This window comes from Elephantulus edwardii, unplaced genomic scaffold (assembly GCF_000299155.1).
Source record: "Elephantulus edwardii isolate Elephantulus edwardi_28Jun2011 unplaced genomic scaffold, EleEdw1.0 scaffold00202, whole genome shotgun sequence".
In the NCBI taxonomy this organism is placed as follows: domain Eukaryota; kingdom Metazoa; phylum Chordata; class Mammalia; order Macroscelidea; family Macroscelididae; genus Elephantulus; species Elephantulus edwardii.
In genome coordinates this window covers 1,519,862-1,541,622 of record NW_006399952.1, presented here as the reverse complement: position 1 = coordinate 1,541,622, position 21,761 = coordinate 1,519,862, and the positions used below count along the sequence as shown (strand labels likewise).

The following is a 21,761-nucleotide window of genomic DNA, read 5'->3' as shown; positions in this document are numbered from 1 at the left end:
CCTTGGGTTAACAACACAACTCCCAAGGGGCTAGGTCAAGTTAACATACTTAATGGTGGAAAATGGAATACCTGTCCACCTCCCTGCCTTGAGCACAGAGACAGAAAGGTATCCTTGTGGCACGATGGATGAAGTGTTTGGGCTTCTAAGTGGAAGGCTGGTGATTCAAATTTGTTCCTCAGAACAATGCTGGCTGCTCTGCTCCCATTAAGATTTATAACCTTGGATACTCAATAGGGCAGTTCTACTGTATCATTTGAACGTCACTGTGAATGTGACTTGATTCCATCCATGGCAGTATATCTCATTTAAGATGAGAGACTGTCTAAGCAGGAGCAGAAAACCAGGCACAGGAGCACGAAGCCAGAGGAGGTAAGAACAGCACAGCCCTTCACTGTCCCAGAGCAGAAAGGAGATAAAGAGCCTGTAGTCCAGCCCCATGGTGCCTCTAGGGCCACAGAAGCAGCAAGAGGTTCGTTTGTTGCTGACTCACAGTTATGATACCAGCAATGGGGTTTATTATTAGGAAGTTGTAGTGTGGGGGAGATAACAATATCACTCAATAGAAGTCTAGGCTTTAGCCCAACAGTTTGAAGGCACAATTCCTCAATAAGTTCAGGCTCTGGTTTCAGTTCAACAGTCAAATCCAAACCATCCAGCAAGGTTTGCCTCAGAGTAGTTACAAGTCAGCTTCTCCTTCAAACATCCAACAAGAACATCCACCTTTAACTATGGCTAGCACAAATACAAGAAGTGTCAGGTCACATTTTGCCATCATTTTCCACAGCAATGCCTCAGTCCCTCCACTAGTAGGGTTTTGCTCTCACCAGAGTCTTGCCACCATAAGCCCTGCATGCGAAGCACTCCTTCTCGTGTGTCTAGTTAAGGTAGCGAGAGACCAGAGAGGACTAACGCTAATGGCTTTAAAAAAGCCCATTTTTAGGCTAACACCACATAGACAAAACATGTAACACATAATGAGGTTATTAATCCCATTGAAATATCTTAACAATTTATTCATTTTAATTTCTGGTATTGCTTAAGGAGAAATATTATCTCTCATGTTAAAAAACTAATCAGATTTCTGAATTAGTCATTAGTCCAAGAATCAATGTTGTGTAGTATTTTTTCACACAACTATAGCATAATTTATATATTCTAAGTTAGAAAAGGAGACTCTTCAACAAGACAGAATGACACAGTGACTGTCACAATGAACTTTAGCATGACAGAGAGACTGCTGTACACAGGGTCACTATGAGTTGAAATTGACCTGATGATACATCTCAATATCAAGAAGACAAAAATCCTCACCACTGCATCAAGAGGCAACATAACGATAGAGATGTTGAGTGAAGTTGTTAACAATTTCATCTTATCTGAATCCACAATCAATACTCAATACTCATAGTATCAGCAGTAAGGAGATCATGAGATGTACTGCACTGGAAAAGTCCACTGTCAGGGACTTCTCTAAATTACTAAGGAACAACGATATTATCTGCTATGTATCTCAGAGGTGGGCAATGAATAAAGATGACAAAGTAAGAATTGTTGCCTTTGAGTTGTGGTGTTGCAGAAGTGTACTGAATAGCCTATGGACAGTCAGAAAAAACAAATTCGTATCTTAGAGCAAGTGCAGCCAGAGTGCTCCTTAGAGGGAAGGATGGTCAAGTCTCATCTCACACACTTGGGTCAAGTTATTAAGAGGGGCTATTTCTTGGAAAAGGATTATCAGGCCAGGAAAAGTGGAGGAGGGTCAGGGAAAGACAGTACACCCATCAACAAGAAAGACTGGCACAGGAACTGCGGCAATGGGTCCAAATGCATCAGAGACAAAGATTGTACAGGATAGGACAGGGTTCAGATTGTTGTTCACAGGGTCGCTATAAGTCATACTCAACGGGACAACACCTAATAATAACAACCACCACCAGCAGCAGCAAATTAGGAATTGTACAATCAATCCCAAGGAAGGGAGCACAAATTCAGCAGCTGTTCCACGGGAGAAAGATGGGCATTATCCTTCATGTAATTTACAGTCTCTGAAGATTCACTGGAGGGACAGGTAACGATCCAATTCTGAGCGGACTGCACCCACCACCATCAGCAAAGCTGATGGACATGTAAGTTACTACTGGTATGGGTCTTGGTTTTTTTGTTTATTGTGGGGTGTTTTTTTTTGTGTGTGTGTGTGTGTGTTTTAAGCTGCATGTTATAGATTCTTTTCTGCTGAGCTTTTAAGTAAGTATGTAACTCCCAGTGACAGGGTGTGTGTAGGTTCATCTCCAACTGACAATGACAGTTTTTCAATGTTTTAAAATGTTGGCTAGTCTGAACTGAGATGTACTAACAGTAAAACATGCACTGGACTTAGAACAAAAGAAAGAAAATTTGCAGAATGACTCATTAATAATAATTACTTTATTGCATGTTGAAATGATATAGTGGGCTAAATACATTATTAAAAATAATTTTATGGGTTTCTTTTTTAATGTGGTAGACCATAGGGATTTGAACTGCTAACTTAAAGGCAACCAGTTTAAATCCATTAGTAGTTCTGTGGGAGATACATGGGCAATCTACTTTTGTGCCATTTATCAAAGACCTGCTGGAGAGTCAGCTGAGTCAGCTCTGACTGAAGAGCAATGAGTAGTAAGAGTGCTGGAAATGACATGCTGTTGTTGTTATGGACCCTCAAGTAGACCCACAGCTGACCCTCCATCAGGTTTTCATACGCAGTAAATAGCATGGGAGGAGACTGCCCACCTTTCTCGCATGGAGAACCTGGTAGATTTGAACCATGTGCCTTTGGATTGGCAGCATAGCTCCTTACACAGAGTAGATTATCTCTTGAATGGTGTTAATCCAGTGGGAAACAAAAGTACCATCACCAGTAATGCATACAAGAACATCTGAGATACTTACCAAAAGTATGCAGTATTGAGGAACCCCCCTAAAAGACTTTTCTAAGGAGCTAACATCTACAAGAAAATTACAGGGCAAGTTAGCCTATAGATGAAAATGAAGAAGATAAAACCAGGCAGAGGGAATCGTATATGCAAAGGTCAAGAGACAAAAGAAAAATGTTAGGTGTGAAAAGACTATAGTCAAAGACAGTAACAAGACATGAAGCTGGAAATCCACACCTCCAAGGGCCTAGTTAGCTTGTGTCTTACAAATAACAGACAGCTTTGGTTGGATTTTAAGCAGGAAAGTGAACATTATCAGAGGTGTACTTTGAAAGTCACTCTGGCTAATGTTAGATGGGTATTATATTGGGGTCAGGACAAGACAAGAGCGAAGACCAGTTAGTGGCTGTTACAATAATACAGGCCAGAAATCAAGGGACTTGAACAGCAGTAGAAAGAAATGAACATCAGATAAATCACTACTTTTGGGGCTTCAGAATTTAGGATTCCTATTTCATCAATTTATTAACTCTAAACCTAAAAAATGTTTTTAACTATTCATGAAACTAAGATAATAAATAAAAGTCTTACTCTCTTCCTTACAGCTGTAAAGGTCTGTCTGAACATCCTATTTGGCTCCACTTATTCCCAATACTTGGGAAGACTGGCAACACAGACCACTTCGCTAAAAACTAGAACCCAACAAACTGAACACAGATACCAGGTCACTTCCACTCACAGGTAAAAAACACCTGAGAGAAACAAGTTTGCTTCACCAAGGTGACAAGAGCATGACTAGTGTCAAGTTCATAAATCTATCAATATATTCCTGATTCTTCCAAAGACATAAGCAATATTTACTGAACATGTAGTGCAAACTTGGCAAAAAATTTTCTGACATCTGCCTTTTGCTTCTTGATTCTTAGAGAATTGGGTTCTTTATTAAGATCATTTTTTTATTGACAAAAAAAAAAGATTAGTTTTTAAAACTGATTTTCTCCAAAGAAGCCTTTTCCCCTTTACAACTTAAGTCCTTATCCCCCTTGTCATTTTTTTTTGAAGGTTTGTTGTTTTACCCCCTTGTCATTTTTGATGTTAACAAAGAAACATGTCTGGGAGAAGAGCGTAGCTGGTAGCTGGAGAGCTCCTCGGAAGAAGAGATAGTCCAGCCTCATCTCCCGTATTTTAGGCATTTTGTTAGGAGGAGCCTCAAGGCAACCGAAGGGGAAGAGTAAAAAAGAAGAAATAACAAAGAAGGCTAACTTTGGAATTTATACTTCATCAATTCAACTTAATTCTTAAATGTAAAACCACCTTCATTTGCTTATAAAGACCAGCAGTAAGAATACAATCATCCTAAATTTTAAAGTCCAACATTTTCTCTTAGAGTTGTATGTTGTTAAACGTGCTCAAATAGGACTAACAGTGACTGTATGAACAACAGTCCCTAAGACTGCCCTATGCTGTGCCGTCCTCATCATCACTGACACATATGACTGAGCACATTGTTGCACTGGGTCAATGCACCTCATTGAAGATCTTCTTTTTCCCTGACCTTCTATCTTTCCACGCGTGATATCCTTTCCCCAGGAAGAGACCCTCCTAGTAATATGGCCAAAGTATGAGAACAAAGCCTCGCTATCCTTAACTCCAAGGAGTATTCGGGTTGCACGTTTTCCAAGCACATCTGTTTGTTCTTTTGGCAGACCATGACACATGCAGCTCTCCTCCAAAGGGCGTCAATTCTTCATTTGTCATCCTTATTCACTATGCAGCTCTCAGAGGCATAGGAGGTAACTGACTGAAAAGATCATGGCTTGAATTAGGTGTCCTTTAGTCTTCAAACTGATATTGCTGTTCTTAAGTATTCTGGAGAGGCCCAATACAATACACCTCATGATATAGATATCTCACTATATTTAATGTCACCTCAAACTCAACAGAATGTGGAAATTATTAAATATTGCATACAATAAAATACTGAAGATCGTCCAAAACCAGCTTGAACAGTTCATTGACAGAGAACTGGATTTAAAAGAGGCTACTGAACCAGGGATATCACTGCTGATGTCAGACTAATCCTAGTTGAAAGCAGAGTACACCGGAAGAATGTCTGTTTATACTTTCTTGACTATGTAAAGGCATTTTGACTATGTGGATCATAACAAATTCTGGGTAACACTGAGAAGAATGGGAACTCCAGAACACTTAACTATGCTTATATGAAATGTATACCTATATCAAGAAAGAGGCTACTCTGCAAACAGAAAGGGAACAATATATGGTTTAAATCAGGAAAGATGTGGGTCAGGGTTGTATTGTCTCTCCACATCTACTCAATGTGTATGATGAGTAAATTGGTTGAAAAGCTGGACTCTATGAAGAAGAATGTGGCATCAGAACCCGAAGAAGAATCATCAACAACCTGCGTTATGCAGATGACACAACCTTGTCTGCAGAAGTGAAGACTTGCTGCAGAAGGTTAGACTACAAACTTCAATTTGGATTGCATCTCAACATCTCACCCACTGGGCCTTCACGCAACATCATGCTTGATGGAGAAAAAACTTCATCTTACTTGGAGCCACAGTCAACACACTTGGTATCAGCAGTCAGGAGATGTACTGCACTGGAAAGTCTGCAGTCAGAGACCTTTCCAAATTACTGAGGAGCAATGATTACTCAGTCAGTCTGAAGGCTAAAGTGCATGTGAGTCAAGCCATGGTCTTTTCAATCACCTGGTATGCATCTCAGAGCTGGATAGTGAATAAGGATGACAGTTGAACTGATGCCTTTGAGTTGTGGCATTGAAGAAGAGTATTGAATACCCCATGGACTGCCAAAAGAACAAACAGATACGTCTTGGAGAAAGTACAGCTGGAGTGCTCCTTGGAGGCAAAAATAACAAAGCTGCACCTCAAACTTTGGGCATGTTGTTAGGAGAGGTTATTCCTTAAGAGAGGGACATCATGCTTGGAAACATAGAGGGTAAGTGAAAGAGAGTAGATTCACACAGTGATGGCTGTAATAGGCTCAAGGATGTCAGAAATGCTGAGTATGGTGCAGGATAGGGCAGTGTTGAGCTCTCTTGTTCATAAGGCCACTATGATTTGGACTTAACTGATGGCACCTAACAACAAAAACTCAAGTTCAACTCACTGCTGTTGAATGAGAAGACTTGTAGCCCACCCTCCAGCAGGTCTGCAGAGGATGCAAACTGAATGGGAAGGAACTGCCCCTCTTTCGCCCACAAAACAGTTGATGAATTCAAATCATCTGCCTTTGAATTAGTAGAGCAACTCCTTACCCACCAAGCCATCAGAACTCCCTAATACTTTATGCAATTATTTCTCTTATATCTCTGAATCTAGTCATATGACTGAAAAAATTATATAACATGGATACATAGATGGGATATTATGCTAATAAGTTGCAAAAGAACTTATAAGATTGTGTAAGATCGTGTTATAAAAAGCTAAGGAAAAGTTTATGAGCATAATCATTCTTGGATGGTTATCATGGATGGGAAGAGAGAGTGAGGGGAATACATATATTAGTTAATGAGGCACATATCAAGATGGGTGAAGAGAAAGGATTCTCCAATAACTGCAGGATCAGCACAACATCACTAACGAAAAGGAATATACCTAAGTAGTGAAGGATTAATGGAAATCAGAATTACAGGAAGGATTTGGGAAAGGTGTGAACTCTAGAGTATTGAAACTGGTATTGAATATGTACATGAATAGCTGGGAAAAAATTGCTTTGTAAACTTTCAAATCATAATAAACTATAAAACCACGGCTCACAAAAAAGACAATAAAAACACAAAAAGCCTTAATTCCTTGATAAGGTTTAAAATCTTCCAACCACAAAGGCAAGTTTCTTTTGTCCAAACATTTTTTTAACTGTGCTCACTCTTGGCACCAGCATCCAAGAAATTAAAAGACATATTGCAATGGAAAAGTCTGCTGTTAGGGTCCTCCTCAAAGTGCTGAAGAGCAACGGTGTCACTCTGGAGACTAAGGTGTGCCTGACACAGGCCATGTTCTTTGTAATTACTTGCTATGCGTCAGGGAGCTGGACAATAACTAGGGATGATAGAAGGAGAATTGATGCCTTGAGCTGTGGTGCTGGAGAAGAGTACTGAATGTACCATGGACTACTAAGAGAATGAACAGGTTCATCCTAGAGAGGGTTAAACCAGGTCACTACTTGGGAGGCAAGGATTCTGAGGCTTTGTCTGACATACTTTTGACATGCTGCAAAAGAGGGACCAATCTATGGAGAAGGACATCATGCTTGGGAGGGTGGATGGACAGCGCATGAGGGGAAGACCCTCTATGAAGTGGATTGACTGTGACTGGAGTAATAGCGGTGGTTATGTTGGAGATTGGCACAGGACAGAGCAGGGTTTAGGGCTGTTGTACATAGGGTCGCTATGAGTCGCAAGCAACTTGACAGCACATAACAACAAATAACAGCTCACTTTTTGGCCCGAGATAATTTTTATGTTTTCTTCAAAGATTCTACATTCTAAGAACCTTCTATATCATTTGCATATTGAAACCGCCTCCTGGAATATTGGTAATCCTCTAGACGCGGTCATTAACTACTTTCTGACAAACACCAAGAATTTAATGGACTGTGCTGCTTCCTTTCATATTTCCCCTATAATATGGATATAATTCAGATTCTAAACTCAAAGAAGGATTTATGTTAAGCAATTGATTCCATTTTATTCAATTTTTTTATGTAATTAAGCTTAACTTTTTTAGAAGTAGTTGGACTCTAGCTTGGATTTCTTTTCTCGTGTTCTAGTTATTTCTACAACTGTTCTAAAATTGGAACCTTTAGTCTATCCTTAAACTGATAATTTAAAAAATGCTACTGAGTGTTCCATAAAATTCATGAGAAAAGATCCATCCATGCATTTGATATAAAATGCAAGTTTAGCAAAATGAATGTTTAATGCTATCACAACATCCAGGGCAGCACTGAGTACAGCAAAGACCCTACATAATGAGCCAAAAGCCACTTTAAATATGGATTATATCACAGGTCAGTGTATGCCAGAAGGAGTTCTTATCGCTACCAAATGTTCTAGTAGCACAGAACTCTATCTAACCATCTGTAACTCTTTCAGACTAATGTAAAATAACACATAACACAACAAACCTTCTCGTTCACATGGTAAGTTTTCCTCTTCCTTTGCGGGCAATGTTTTTCAGATTAATGGTGGTACTCCACTGCTGTTGTTAGGTGCCATCGAGCCATAGCCAGCATATGAAAAACAGAGGAACCCTCCACTATCCTGCACCATTCTCATGATCTCTGCCATGCTGAAGTCCAAGGTGAGCCACTGTGTCAAACCACCTTGTTGGGGTCTTCCTCTCTCTACTTTTCCAAGCATGATCTCTTTTTCCCAAGGACTGGTACTTCCGAACAACATTCCCAAAATAGATCAGAAGTTTCACTATCTAAGGAGCACCCTGGTTGCATTTTCTCCAAGAGAGATTTGTTTGTCCTTTTGCCAGTCCATGGGACATTCAACACTCTTTGCCAACATTATAATTCAAAAGCAGTGATTCTTCTTTAGTCTTCCTTATTCTTGGACCCAGAGAGAGCGATCAGCTGGCCTACTCGACAGAAAGTGAGGCTACCAAGCCAAAGGTGGGTGACTTAATCTGCAGCTGTTGGGCCTGTCTTTCTCTTTTTTTTTTTGTTCAGACATTCCTCTAGGTCGTATAACCCTGGTGTACAAGTTGCTGTACTGTGGTCACTTGTGGTTGCTGTGAGGCTGAACACTGTGACACTAATGTGTCAAATGCACTAATGGTTGGCTACCCAATGCAGACAGAGAGTGGGGTGGAGCTCCCCAATTAAAACAAGCTTGGAAAGAGGAGTGGCATCCACTTCCATAATAGCTTGCCTCCGGAAACCCTAGAACCTGGAGAGAGGATGAAAGGCACCCAAGCTTCGAGGACTCTCTTTCATAGGGTCATTATGAATCACCTGTGACTCAACGGCACTTAACAATAACAACAACATTCTGTGACCAACTTTCAGATGCATAAAACAAATGAAAATAGCATGGCTTGGATTAGGGAACTCTTAGTCTTTAAAATGACATTCTCACTCTTGAGCATGTTGGAGAGGTTCTTGAGAGCAGATTTTCGCACTGCAGCATGAGGTTTAATTTCTTGATCACTATTACCAGGGTGTTGACTGAGGAGCCAAGTAAAATGAGACTGCTGATCACCTCAATCCTTTCTTCATCTGCAGGATGCTGCCTATCGGTCTAGTGGTGAGAATTTCCATTTTCTTAATGTTGAGAAGTAATCCACATTGCAGGCTTTGATCTTCTGCAGTAAGTGCTTTTTCGTCACACATGTGCAAGCAAGGTTGTGTGATCTGTATAACCCAAGTTTGGATGAGCCTTCTTACAATTCTGATGCCACATTTTTCTTCGTATAGTTCAGCTTCTCAAGTGATCTGCTCACCGTGTAGACTGAATAGGCAAGGAGAAAGGCTATAACCCTGATGCGCATCTTGTCAGATTTTAAACCATGTTGATTCCCTTGTTCTGTTGGAACAACTGCTTCTTATTCTATGTATAGGTTTCCCATGAGCTTGGTTAAGTGTTCTAGGATTCCAATTCTTCTCGGTGTTATCCAGAATTTATTATGATCCACACAGTCAAATGCCTCTGCGTAGCCATTATGAACTCCACTGCTGTTCAGTCACCTGTGACTCACAGCAACACTAGACCCAATAGCTCAGAACCCTGTCCTATCCTGAGCCGCTGTCACTATCTCCATACACTTGCTCCTTTAGCCCAGTATCAATCCACCTCCTCCAGCGTCTTCCTCTCCTGTGCTGTCGCTTTACCCTTCTAAGCATGATGCCCATTTCCAAGGACTGATCCCTCCCGGCAACATGCCCAAAGTATGTGAGATGGAGCTTCTCAATCCTTGCCTCCAGAGAGTAACTTGGCTTCACCCTTTCCGGGACATACCTGTCTGTTCTCTTGGCAGTCCACAGTAGGTGCAAAACTCTCTTCCAGCATAACTCGAAGGCATCAATTCTTCTCCTGTTATCTGTATTCACCATCCATATCTCTGATGTATAGCAAGTAACTGCAAAGGCTATGGCCTGATCAGGTGGACCTCAGTCTCCAGACTGGCATCTTTGCTCGCCAGCACTCCGGAGAGGTCCCGGCAGCAGACTCTCCTTATCCAATTCTTCTTTTGATTTCCTGGCTGCTGGTGCCAAGAGTGCTGATTATGGAACTGAGCAAGCTGTAACTGTTGACAATCTCAATCTCTTCTCCATCTATCATGGTGCTAGAGCACAGCAACCAGCAAAAAAGAGGGTGAGTAGACAGTAAAGACCAGCACACATCACAGCCAGCAACTTTACACACACACACATTTACACACACAGGAAGCAAATATGTTTTAAAGCTCAGTTTGTGTACAAAAAAAAAGAAATCGGAAAACACTGATCTAAAAGGCTGACTAAAACAGAAAGGTCTTACTCACAAAGCAATGAAATCATTAAAGTGACCAAATTATGGTTTGGAGTGCAAGCAAGACTAATAGCTTCTCTGACTAGTAGATTTCCGTGCATTTTTAAAAGCCAGACAGTCCTTGGTGGAAGATAAAAAGTGCCTTCTTGTTTCTGAAAAGGCCTAAGGCAAAGCCCAATGAAAGTCACTGTGGCCTCACTGATGTTCTTACCTACCCCCCCAATAAAGAAAACAAACCAAAACAAACAAAACTTGCTGTCAAGTTGATTCCACCTAACTCCTGAGCATGTGTTCATGCCTATTAAGAAACAGCAGCTCCAGAAAGATACTTAGTGGTTATGGTATAAGCTTAAAAGATGGCTTTTCTAACATTACGGTGGCCCCCTCTCTTCTCCAGCTACCCTAACTGCAGACACATGGTCTTGCAAATTATCAACAGCTGTTGGACTAGGATAAGAGTGTTTCCGACACTGAGGAGTAAGACTGCAGTTAAGACTCTGGTGAGAGTGAGACCAGAGGAAGAACTTGGTGCCGATGGTGGTGGAGAGACTGTGGCATTGCTATGGAGAGACTGTGGCAAGGAGTAAACAGAATAATCCTAAGATAAAAGCGAAAATTAAAGGTATTGCTCTACTTTCCAGATGATAGAAAGAAGCCCTGACTGCTGCCTGGATAACTAAGGAGTTGTGCCTTGGGATTTCTAAGCAAAAACTTGGACTTGCATTGGATAATATTCTTTCTCTCTCCCACTCTCCAGCTTGTTATGTGCTGTTGGGTTGCTTGCAACTCATACCGACCCGTGTACAACAGCCCTATACCCTGCTCTGTCTGTCTACCCTCATTACCCCAGTCATTGAATTAAACCATCTCATCAAAGGTCTTCCTCTCTTGTGCTGTCCCTCCACCCTCCCTAGCATGATGTCCCTCTCCTTGCAACACGTCCAAAGTATGTCAAGGAGCAGCCTGCTTCCACCCTCTTTAGGATGAACCTGTTTGTTCTACTGGCAGTCCATCGTATATTTAATACTATTCTCCAGCACCACAGCACAAAGGCATCAATTCTCCTATTATCCCTAGTCATAGTCTAGCTTTCTGATACCTAGCAAGTAATTGCAAAGACCATGGCCTGAATCAGGTGCACCGTAGTCTCCAGACATTTTTGCTCTTTAGCACGCTGGAAAGGTCTCTGACAGCAGACTCTCCAACTGACTTCCCTAATATGCCCCAATCTCTATACCACACTGTGAAAGCCTATGAGTCAACAATCAATGTCAAACCCAATGACTGGTGGGAGTTCAGGAGCATGCGAGGGTGGCATGTCTGACCTAGCAGCTACCTGACTGCTTCTATGGAGATTACTGATAGGGCCAGTTCCCCCTTGTGAAAAGGGCAGAAATCAAACATGGTCACTCCTATGTTGTGGCATCCACTCTTTTGGCAGTGGTCTTTGAGGTCTGGTAGGGTAGCCTTAGTTGTGCTGCTAATCCAAAGGTGGCACTTCTCTGGTGGTTCAAATCCACCAGCATCTCCAAGAGAGAAAGATAAACAATCTCCTCCCAGAGCCTATTGAAAATCTGAAGGGTCTGTTATGAGAGTCAATGTCACTGAGAGAGTGAGGGGAAACAATTACTTCCAGAAAATGGTATTGTTTTTGTATGCTGTCAGGCTGATTCCAATTCACAGTGACACTAAAGAACAGAGTAGCAGTGAAAGGGTTTCCAAGAGCGTAATATTTATAGGTGCAGTGAAGTCTTTTCCTCAGGGCGGCAGTGTCCCAAGGGGGATGGAACTGATCATCTCCCTGCACCACCAAGATTCCTTCTATAAAATATTAACTGAATTATAATTGAGATTGAATTTTAAATAGTTGTTACTGTTAGACACCTTCGAGTCAAGTACGACTCACATTGACTCCATGAACACCTGAACTGAGCCCTGCCGTATCCTGTGCCTTCCTTATCATTTCTGATAACACTTGAGCCTATTACTGCAGCCACTGTGTCAACCTATCTATCTAGGGGTCTTTCTGTCTTTCGCTGACCCTCTCTCTATATTTCTAAGCATGATGTTTCTTTCCAAGGAATAGCCTCTTCTAGCAACATGCCCAAAATATGGGAGATGAAGCTTCATCATCCTAGCCTCTGGCTGCACTTTTTCCAAGACATAAATAAGGCCCTGGAATTCAAAGTAACTTAAAAGGATGACAAACATTATAGTCCATCCAAAATGGTTATGTGAAAAGAATGAACAGATTTAAAAAAAAAAATTATACAAAAATATTCCAAAGATTGAAGAACAATTCATTTGTAGTTATTGTTAGATAGCCAAGTCATTTCAAACTCATAACAGAAGAAAACATTGTGTTCCTATACTACACTGTTACAGTCCCTGTGCCATTCCATCTCCAAAGTATAGATGTACTTCACCATCAATTTTAAGAAGCATTGTGACTATAATTCTTCCAATTACGGATTTGTTCACTCTTCTGGTAGTGCTTATGTTCAATAGTCTCACAAATATCATAATACAAACATATCAATTCTGGTCTTTATTCATTGTTCAGCTTTAGCATGCATGTGCAATACATCTTGCCCAGCGTACGTCTTACCTAGCGCTTCTATAACAGAGATCTCGAAATGGAATGGCTTTTAAAAAGAGAAATTTATTCTTCCTGTTGAGGAGGCTAGATGTACAAATTCAGGGTACAGACTCCAAGGATTTCTGTGACTCTTGGTTCCAGAAACTCCCCAGTAATCTGGGTCTAAAGGGCACGTTCCACTTCTCTTTTTCCTTCTTGATAGTTCTGGGGTTCCCCATTTCTGTTGATTTTCCCTGTTTTTATCTCCTGTGATAAAAGATGTTACAGGCTACACTCCAGGGAAAAACCCTTTACATGGGCTGTGACGGTATCAAGGATGTCACATTACTCTCCTAATTCTTTACAACTGCTTGCTTGGTTTATCAGATCACGGAGGAATAATTATGTAACTTCAACACTGTATCATTACATGCATGTATTCTGGGGGAACTTGGTTCAATCCATGGCAAAGTGACTGAACACACCATGGCTGGGGTCAGTAACACCGTAGTTCTCAATGTGACATCTATGCTTTTTAAATACTTTAAAGAGGTCTTTTGTAGCAGAAGCACAACCTGGAGCCATATGACACTGCAGTTAATAACTTAGGAGTGAATTACGGTGTGAAGAATTGATACAGGGATTGCCTGGATACTGACATTCAACCTGCTTTTCTTCTATGTTGTGAGTTTTGCTAAAAATTATGTTTAAATATTCAGTTGTTTTAACAGACCTAATTCTTTGGTTCTTTGGGGAACGACTTAAAAACAACACAAAAGGGAGAAAAGGTCCTTTTCAACTGTGTAAGGAATAGTTTAACAATTTACAGCTAGTATTTGTGTTAAGTTCAATCTGATGGCTAATTCTTAGGATGTACATATACACTAGGGAGCTTTGGTGGTCTAGAGGTAAGGAGTTGCACTGCCAACCCAAAGGCACACTGTTCAAATTCACCAGCTGCTCTACAGGAGCGAAATAGAGAAAATCAGCTAGCCTGTTAGCTAGGAGTCTGTTTCTACTCAACAGCACAAAACAACATCTTAACTACTGTATATTTAATCACACAAATCCTATCATTTGTTATAGATACAACCCCTTCCACCCTCATATTACTGTTACAGCTGTGTTCTCTAACATGATCTCAACTATGCCTGGGTAGTCTACAGAAAGGACAAAAAAACACAGCTTCAAGAAGGATTTCTCCAGCTGCAGAGTGATGGGCTCCTTTAATCTCTGCTCATATAATGTAATGATCTGCCTGGCTCACTACCTCCCCTTTTCTTGTACTTTGAAAACTTGCTGTGGCTTGAGAAGTCAATTCTTTGAATAATCACTTGCTAGCTTCCTAATTTGGTCCCACACAGTTGTAAAAAAGAATTTCAGTCTTTGCCTACTAACAATTCCTTACCGAACACACAAATTCCAAAGGAGACAAATCTTTGATTAAGTGCCTACCAGAACATTGTTTAGTGGTTAAATATAAACATACTGTACCAAGACAAATCATCAGGTTCACAACCTCTTATTGCTACAGGCAAAAGATTTTTAGCTCAAACACCAATAACAGTTTTCATGAAAGAAGAACTAAAAGAATCTATTTATCCTTTCTGATCAGACATCACAGAAAAGTCAATTCTGATTACAGCAGCGGACCTAGCTGGACATTCCTAATCACTCCAGATTTAAAGATGCCTCCCACTTTCCTCTCTCTCTTGGACCATTACACCAAGCCTAGATCAGTACTACACCCACCTTCAGGCTAGGAGAAACAACAATAATAGCTTATTGATCTCTGGTGTAAACCCAAACCCACAAGTCATCAAGCAAGTAGGGACCACGGCCACTTGATGGAACTAAATATCAAAAGTCATGCACTAGGTTTTCTGGTCACATACAAACGCATGACAGACAAAAGTCAAATCAAATGTGGACCAAGCTCAATAAACCTTAACTCCATCAGGCAAGGGAGTTAACACATTCCAAGCTACAAGGTTTTCCTATTACTAGTTCTTAGCTGCAGACACAGGCCAATTAAGTTCATTCAATTCTTCACCTAGCATAATTTCTGATAATGTAAAAGTTATCATTTCATTCAACCCCAGAAACAAATGCTTTCTAAATAAATAGTATTTGTTCTCGAATTATATGGTGACAGAAGAACATCACCACCACCATCATTATCTTAGCCAAATCAGTGTTTATGGCAAACGACTCTGACTTTTTTTATAAGTAGATTTTATCAAATGGTAATTTCTAGGTCTTTTCCTCCGAAGCAATCAAAGCATCACTCCAAAAAGTAAGAGTAGCCCTGTCTCCTCTGACATCCCTAACCAACTGCACTAATACATAAGTCTCTCAACAATGTTGTTTTGGGTTTGGTCGTCCCCCGTCCCCCCCCCCCCCATTAAGTCGATTTAGCTCTTGTCCCGGCGCCCAAGGTACCAGAAAGCTCAGTCGTCACAGCCTTTGAGTCTTACCCTCCAAAGGATGCATCTAACCCTTTTTAACAGCTTGGGGTGGAGGGCGACCGTAAAGTGACAGCACTGGGAGACAAAGAGGAAGGAATGACAACTCAAGTAGGAGCCAGGGGCAGACGTCTGCACCCAAAGAGAGAAGAGCCTGAGATGAGGCTGGAAAACTATTTTCTGGCCTCCGCTGCTTCCAGGGGAGAGAACAGGATCCTGCACGCCCAAGATTAGAGACTCTGCCCCCGAGGGGGAGAGCGGGGAGCCTGCACCCCCTGTTTTGCCAGCGAGAGAGGAAGGCGAGGGGTCGGTGCGCTGGCGATTCCACACGAGACAGAACTTCTCGACGACCCAGGACGGGGAGGGGGCGGCAGCACCGTCCCGACGGCGGCGGGGGCAGTCGCCCCCTTTTTTACACACATTTCCCCGCGTGGGGACTGTGCAACCGGGACCCCCTCGAGCCCAAGTCGGGGTACAAGTTCGACAGTTCCCCCACCCCCGGGACCCCCAGTCCCTCTCCAGCACCCTTCGGGTGGGCGAAGAGACGGCAGTATCCTCAGTCCCCAACCTCGCCGCAGCCTCTACCCCTCGGCCGGGTCTTTGTCCCGCAGCCGGCTTGGGGGTCTCTCTCTGAGTCTCCTGGGGAGGACCCCCCCCATCCTGGAGGCCTCGGAGCCCCGGGTCGCCCCAGCTTTGTTCGGTCAGCAGGGCGAGGGGACGTGGACACTCACCGTACACCCCCGAGAGGAAAAGCAAGACCAACGTAGACCTCCACCACGGAGACTCTTTTGTGCTCCAGCGACGGGCCATAACCACGGCAGATGGAGAGAGCGGAGAGGAGGAGGAGGAGGCGATGGAGGAGGAGGAGGAGCCGGGGCCAGACGCCGCCGCCGCCGCCGAGCCCCGCTGCTCCCTGCGCTCTGCGCGGCCGCCCGAGGGGGAGGGGAGGGGCTCCGCCGTCCGCTTGCGCTCGCTCCCTCCCGCCCGCGCCCCCCGCGCCCCCCACCCCCGCGCCGCGACAGTCCCCCGGCGGAGCAGCCCTCCCCAGGTCCGGGGCCGGCAGCTGGCGCGCGCCGGCGCGAAGCGATGGGGGCAGCGAACGCGAGACTCCGGCCTCGCGCCGCCAAGCCTGGCCCCCGCCGCCACCCGCCAGACGGAGCGCGAGCCGGGAACCGCGCAGATCCGTGCGCTCGGCAATCCCCTCGCCCGCCTGCCTTGGTTCCCGCCCCGCGCTCCGCAGGACTTTGGGAGTCGGGGCCGCTTCTCCCCGCGCCGGGAGCCGAGGAGCCAGGCAGTGGCAATCGATGAGCGAGCACGCGAACGCCGGCCACTGGGTTTCCCGGGGTTGGGACGCGGGGGCGGCTTGCGGAGCTCAGCCGCAGTCTGAGGCCTGGGTGCCGGCCCTGTGGGTGGCGTGGGGGCGAGTTGGAAGACCGAAGGTGGAGAGAAAGGGCGGGAGGTTGGAGGCTGGGAACTTAAAGAGTTCTTTTCTCGCTCCACTTAATACTGGCACAGAGCTCGGGTTAGACGCGGACGGGGCCATAGAAGGAGCCCGGTGTGGATGCCCACGCTCGGGGTACCGGGGAGAAGTCGGGCCGGGCTAAAATGTACAACTCCCCTAGTCTGATGTAGAAACCGAGGGCGGCTGTGCGACTTCACTGTGGAGCTTGGAGCGAGAGGAGGATGCACACCTGGAGCCGACTTTGGGGATCAAGTAGTGGGAGGGGGATTCGCTCAGCACTCCCTGATTTCTCTAAACTGCGTTCTGTTAACAGTGTGACTCCCTGCACTTCCCCCTTAGACCCCTTTGCACTTTCTAAATACATCTGGCACTGACTCATCAGACCTGCCGCCTTCAAATTTTGGGTTATAATATCTTCCGTACTAATTCATCTTTGGCCCTTGCTATTAATTGAAGACTCAATAAAGCACTAAACTGCCCTGTAGAGGTAACAGGTTAGCTCTCCATTTCAAAAACCTTGGAAATACTGTTATCACAGTTAAGAAAATGAGACTCCAAAAGGTTAAATTAACCAAAATGATGTAACAGGTAAATGGTGGAGCCTGGTTTGAACCGGTTTTTCTCATTTCAAATCCAGGCTTGTCTCTTTCCCCACATTAACAATGCTTAGTTCTCAGGAAGTAATCAGTAAGTTAATACGAACACATACTTTTTTGAGGTATTATTTTAGATTTGTCTTCCATCTTCTATCTATTTGTCATCTTTAAGGCTTTTTGTTTCCCCAAGAATTGTTATTACAAAAGATAAACTTTTAAAAAATATAAAAGCTACCAGCACACCCTTTATCATCCAGGAAAAACGCCAAAAATATACTTCCACTAATGTTTTCTACTCCCAGTGGAGAAAAAACCAGCTTCATTGTTCCTTATTAAAGAATCACTTTTCATGATTTTAGGATTGCAGATTCCACTTGCTTGCTTTTTTATGAGATCACCTGTAAATTGTTCCTGAAACCAGCTCTCTTTAGGACAGGCCATGACATACCAAAAAAAAAAAAAAATGGAGAGGCAGAGAGATGGGGCTGCTGCTTCTCCCAGCGTTTAATACCTTACCAGGAACTTTATCTCAAAGACAAGACTAAAAATGCTTTCATCTGCCTTGGTTATCCATACTCCCTCTCCTCCCACCTCCCCCTCATTTTTGTCATCTTGAACTAACCTAAGTTCCCCTTTAACATTTAAAATTTAGTGAGGACTCCAAAGAGCTTTTGTTTGTATGTTGCTGTGGCTGCCAAGGAGATACTGACTCATTGTGACCCTATATGACACAGTAGCAGTGTCCCACAGGGTTTGTAGCCTGAAACTTTTACAAGAGAGAATGGTTGTGTTTTCTCAGGCAGAGCTGCTGATTGGTTTGAATCATGGACATTAATGGGAAGAGCCACCAAGCTCTTAATCATAGCACCACCAAGGCTCTCTTTTTGTTTATATAGGTCATATTCAAGCAGTGATTTTCCATATCAACTGTTATGTATCTAAGATCTGGACTATGAATGAAGATAACAGAAGAGAATCTTTGCCTTTGAGTTGTATTGGAGAAGAGTATTCAATATCTCATGAACTGCCGCACACACACACATCACAAACACCCAGATATGTCTTGGAGAAGGTGCAGCCAGAGTGCCCCTTAGAGGCAAAGATGGCAAAGCTTTGTTTGACTCAGCGTGGGCATGTTGATAGGAGAGGCTATTCCTTGGAGAGTGACATCATACCTGGAAAAGTGGAGGGTCAGTGAAGAACAGTAAGACCCTTAGTGAGATGGATTGATACAGTGACTTGCAATGAGCTCAATTGTGTCAGGAATATGGACTGTGCAGGAAAGGACAAGGTTCAGATTTGTTGTCCATAGGATCACTATGAGTCGTAGGCTCTAAACTTGACTTGAAAAAACTGACTTGAAGGCTCTAAAAACAATAACCTATTGATAGCTGTCATCTGTTGTTGTTATGGGTCATTGAATCATTGAACAGACTCATAACTGACCCTCCAGCAGGTTTTGAGAGGCAGGAAATGACACTGGAGGAGAGGGCCCATCTTTCTTCCAAGAAGCAACTGATGGATGTGAATGGAATGCCTTTGGGTTGACACAACTCCTTACCCACTCGGTGATCCCAGCTCCCTACCTATCATTTAGAAAGAAAATAAAAATGTCAGATATCTTCCACAACCAGGAGACGGTAAAATAGATGAATGGGACCTTCTAAGAATCTAATCCCTATGCACATCAATAAACTTCTCCAGCGTGGTAAAAGGGGAAGCCACACTGGGAAAAAATAATTGGTAATGACATGTCAAATAAGGGACTTGTATCTAGAATTTATAAAATACTCAAGCACCACAAGATAAAGGTAAACAACCCAATTGAAAAATGGGCACAGGATATGAATAAAAGAAGACATTCAGATGGCCAACAAGCACGTGAAGAAATGTTCAAAATCCCTAGCTCTAAGAGATGCAAATCAAAACAACTGTGAAATATCATCTCACCCTACTAAGAATAGCAACATTTAACAGAACAGCAAATACCAAATGCTGGTGAGGTTGCAGAGAAACTAGAACCCTTATTCATTGTTGTTGGGAGTGTAAAATGGTGAAACACTGTGGAAGGCTGTATGGTGCTTTCTCAAAAAGTTGCAAATAGAGATACCATTTGACCCAGCAATTCCACTATGGGGAATAAACCCTAAAGAAACCATAACTGCCACTCAAGCAGATATTTGCACACCTATGTTTATTTCAGCTTTGTTTACAATAACAAAGAGTTGGAAATAACCCAAGTGCTCATCAACAAATGAATGGATAGAGAAGCTCTGGTATATTCACACAATGGAACACTGTGTTGCATTGAAAAACAAGGAACTCATAAAATATTATACAAAATGGGTGACCCTGGAGGACATTATGCTGAGTGAAATATCTCAGTCACAAAAGGGCAAATATTGCATAGTGCCACTGCTGTAAAATGAGACTGACATTGGGGTTGAGGGAAGACTGAGAAAGATGGGATAAATACTGAGAAAGAGGGATAAATAATGTATACTGCATTTAAACACATGAGGGAAAGAACTGTTTAAAAGGGATATATGATTAGGTATAATTGTCATAACAGGAGTCCAGAATGAAGGCTGCCTGGTGGAGTGGACTTCGGGGGAGGGATTGTATAACAATGAAAGAATTTTTCTTTTTCAAAGAGAAGAATGAATGGGGTGGGGGAGTTGGCGGGGAGAAAAAAGTGCAACAATGAATGAATGGAAATCCTAAGTCTCTGTAAACTTTCATTAAAGTTAATAAAAAAATGCCAAATATCTGTAAATACATTTGAAATTAAAAATTCCACTGAATGTTACTATACATAATACTTTTAACTAAAAATATTTTCTAAAATGTAAATATTTTCTACAAAGAATAACATTTTCCACCTTCATAAATCTCTTTAATGTCTAGTTTAATTGAAAAATAAAACTCAACCACATTGTGAGTCAGAATCAATTTATGATGGACTCTCAGATTTTCCAGAAGCAGTAAATTAATGGGAGCAGCTTGCCTGTCTTTCTCTTGCAAAGGTGCTGATGGATTGGAACAGTTAGAGAGGCACCACCTTCAAGTTAGCATCACAGCCTCGGTGGACTATGTCACCTAAGTTCACTAGCTTCTCGTATTTGCTTCTGTATCAAATCTGTTGGAAAGTATTGTGGTTGATGTGTTTCAGGAGAACCTAGACTCACAAAGATAACTGGCAAAAGGTGGGTGTCAAGACACATACCCCACTGAGATAACAAGGACACTTGCCTCCCAGGGTCTTCAGATAAGATTTTAAGAACTATTGATTTTAGATCCAACTTCCTTGGAAATCCAAGTCTTTTGTTTATCATTAGAAAGGATCTAATAAGTAGTCCTTCTAGACTACTTCTGATTTCCTCCTGGTTTATAAAATCCTGTTATTTGTTCTGTAATACAGTCTCTGAGCACTGGTTGGCCTAGTGGCAAGAAGTGGCACTGAAATGCCAAAGGCACACAGTTTGGATCCACCAGCTGCTCCCTCGACTGGAGAAGGATGGGCAGTCTTCTCCCACGCCGTTAACTGCCACTGAAAACCTGCCAAAGGGTCAGCTATGCGTCGGTTCTGACTCGATGGTACCCAACAACAATTATGTATTTCCATTCTGAGAATATCTTTTGTAAGAGTGTTATTTATAAAAAAAATCTAATTCTGATAGGATATCAGATTTCAATAAGCAGCATGGTACAGAATAATAGAAATTGTCTAGATTGAATTTTATCTCTCAAAAAGTTCTGTTGACTTCCTAAAGTCATTATTTGTATTTATAGATATAAATATGACCTTATTTGGACTCCCTGGTTCATGCAAATAGTTAACATACTTGGTTTCTAAGTGAACAGTTAAGTTTAAAATCCATTCAAAGCAATCTGGAAAAAAGACAAAAAAGACCTGACAATTTTACTTCTGATATCAACTCAGTGAGATTCTGACTCACAGTGACTTGATCAGGTCTCTCAGGTCTTGCTCATTGCAAGTCACTGTATTTAATACCCCTCACTGAGGGTCTTGGTCTTCTTCACTGACCCTCCACTTTTCCAAGTATGATGTCACTCTCTAAGAAATAGCCTCTCCTATCAACATGCCCAAGCTGTGTCAAGCAAAGCTTAACACTTTACAGGAGGAGGCTGCCAATCTTTATCCTAAGAAGTGACTAGAGCTGTATGACAATGTCCCTTTATAGGAAGAAATTCCA

General features: G+C 42.5%; 1 protein-coding gene across 2 annotated transcripts in view; it reads right to left on the bottom strand.

The window, feature by feature from the left end:
- The window catches only part of LRP12 (low density lipoprotein receptor-related protein 12), a 78,165-nt gene extending 61,763 nt beyond the window's left edge, over nucleotides 1–16,402 (bottom strand). For both annotated transcript variants that reach the window (XM_006897147.1, XM_006897146.1), the window contains exon 1: nucleotides 16,218–16,402. In XM_006897147.1, coding sequence (XP_006897209.1) covers nucleotides 16,218–16,296 — 79 coding nt within the window. In that variant the 5' untranslated portion in view covers nucleotides 16,297–16,402. The remainder of the gene's footprint in view (nucleotides 1–16,217) is intronic.
- Between the last annotated feature and the right edge of the window lie 5,359 nt (nucleotides 16,403–21,761).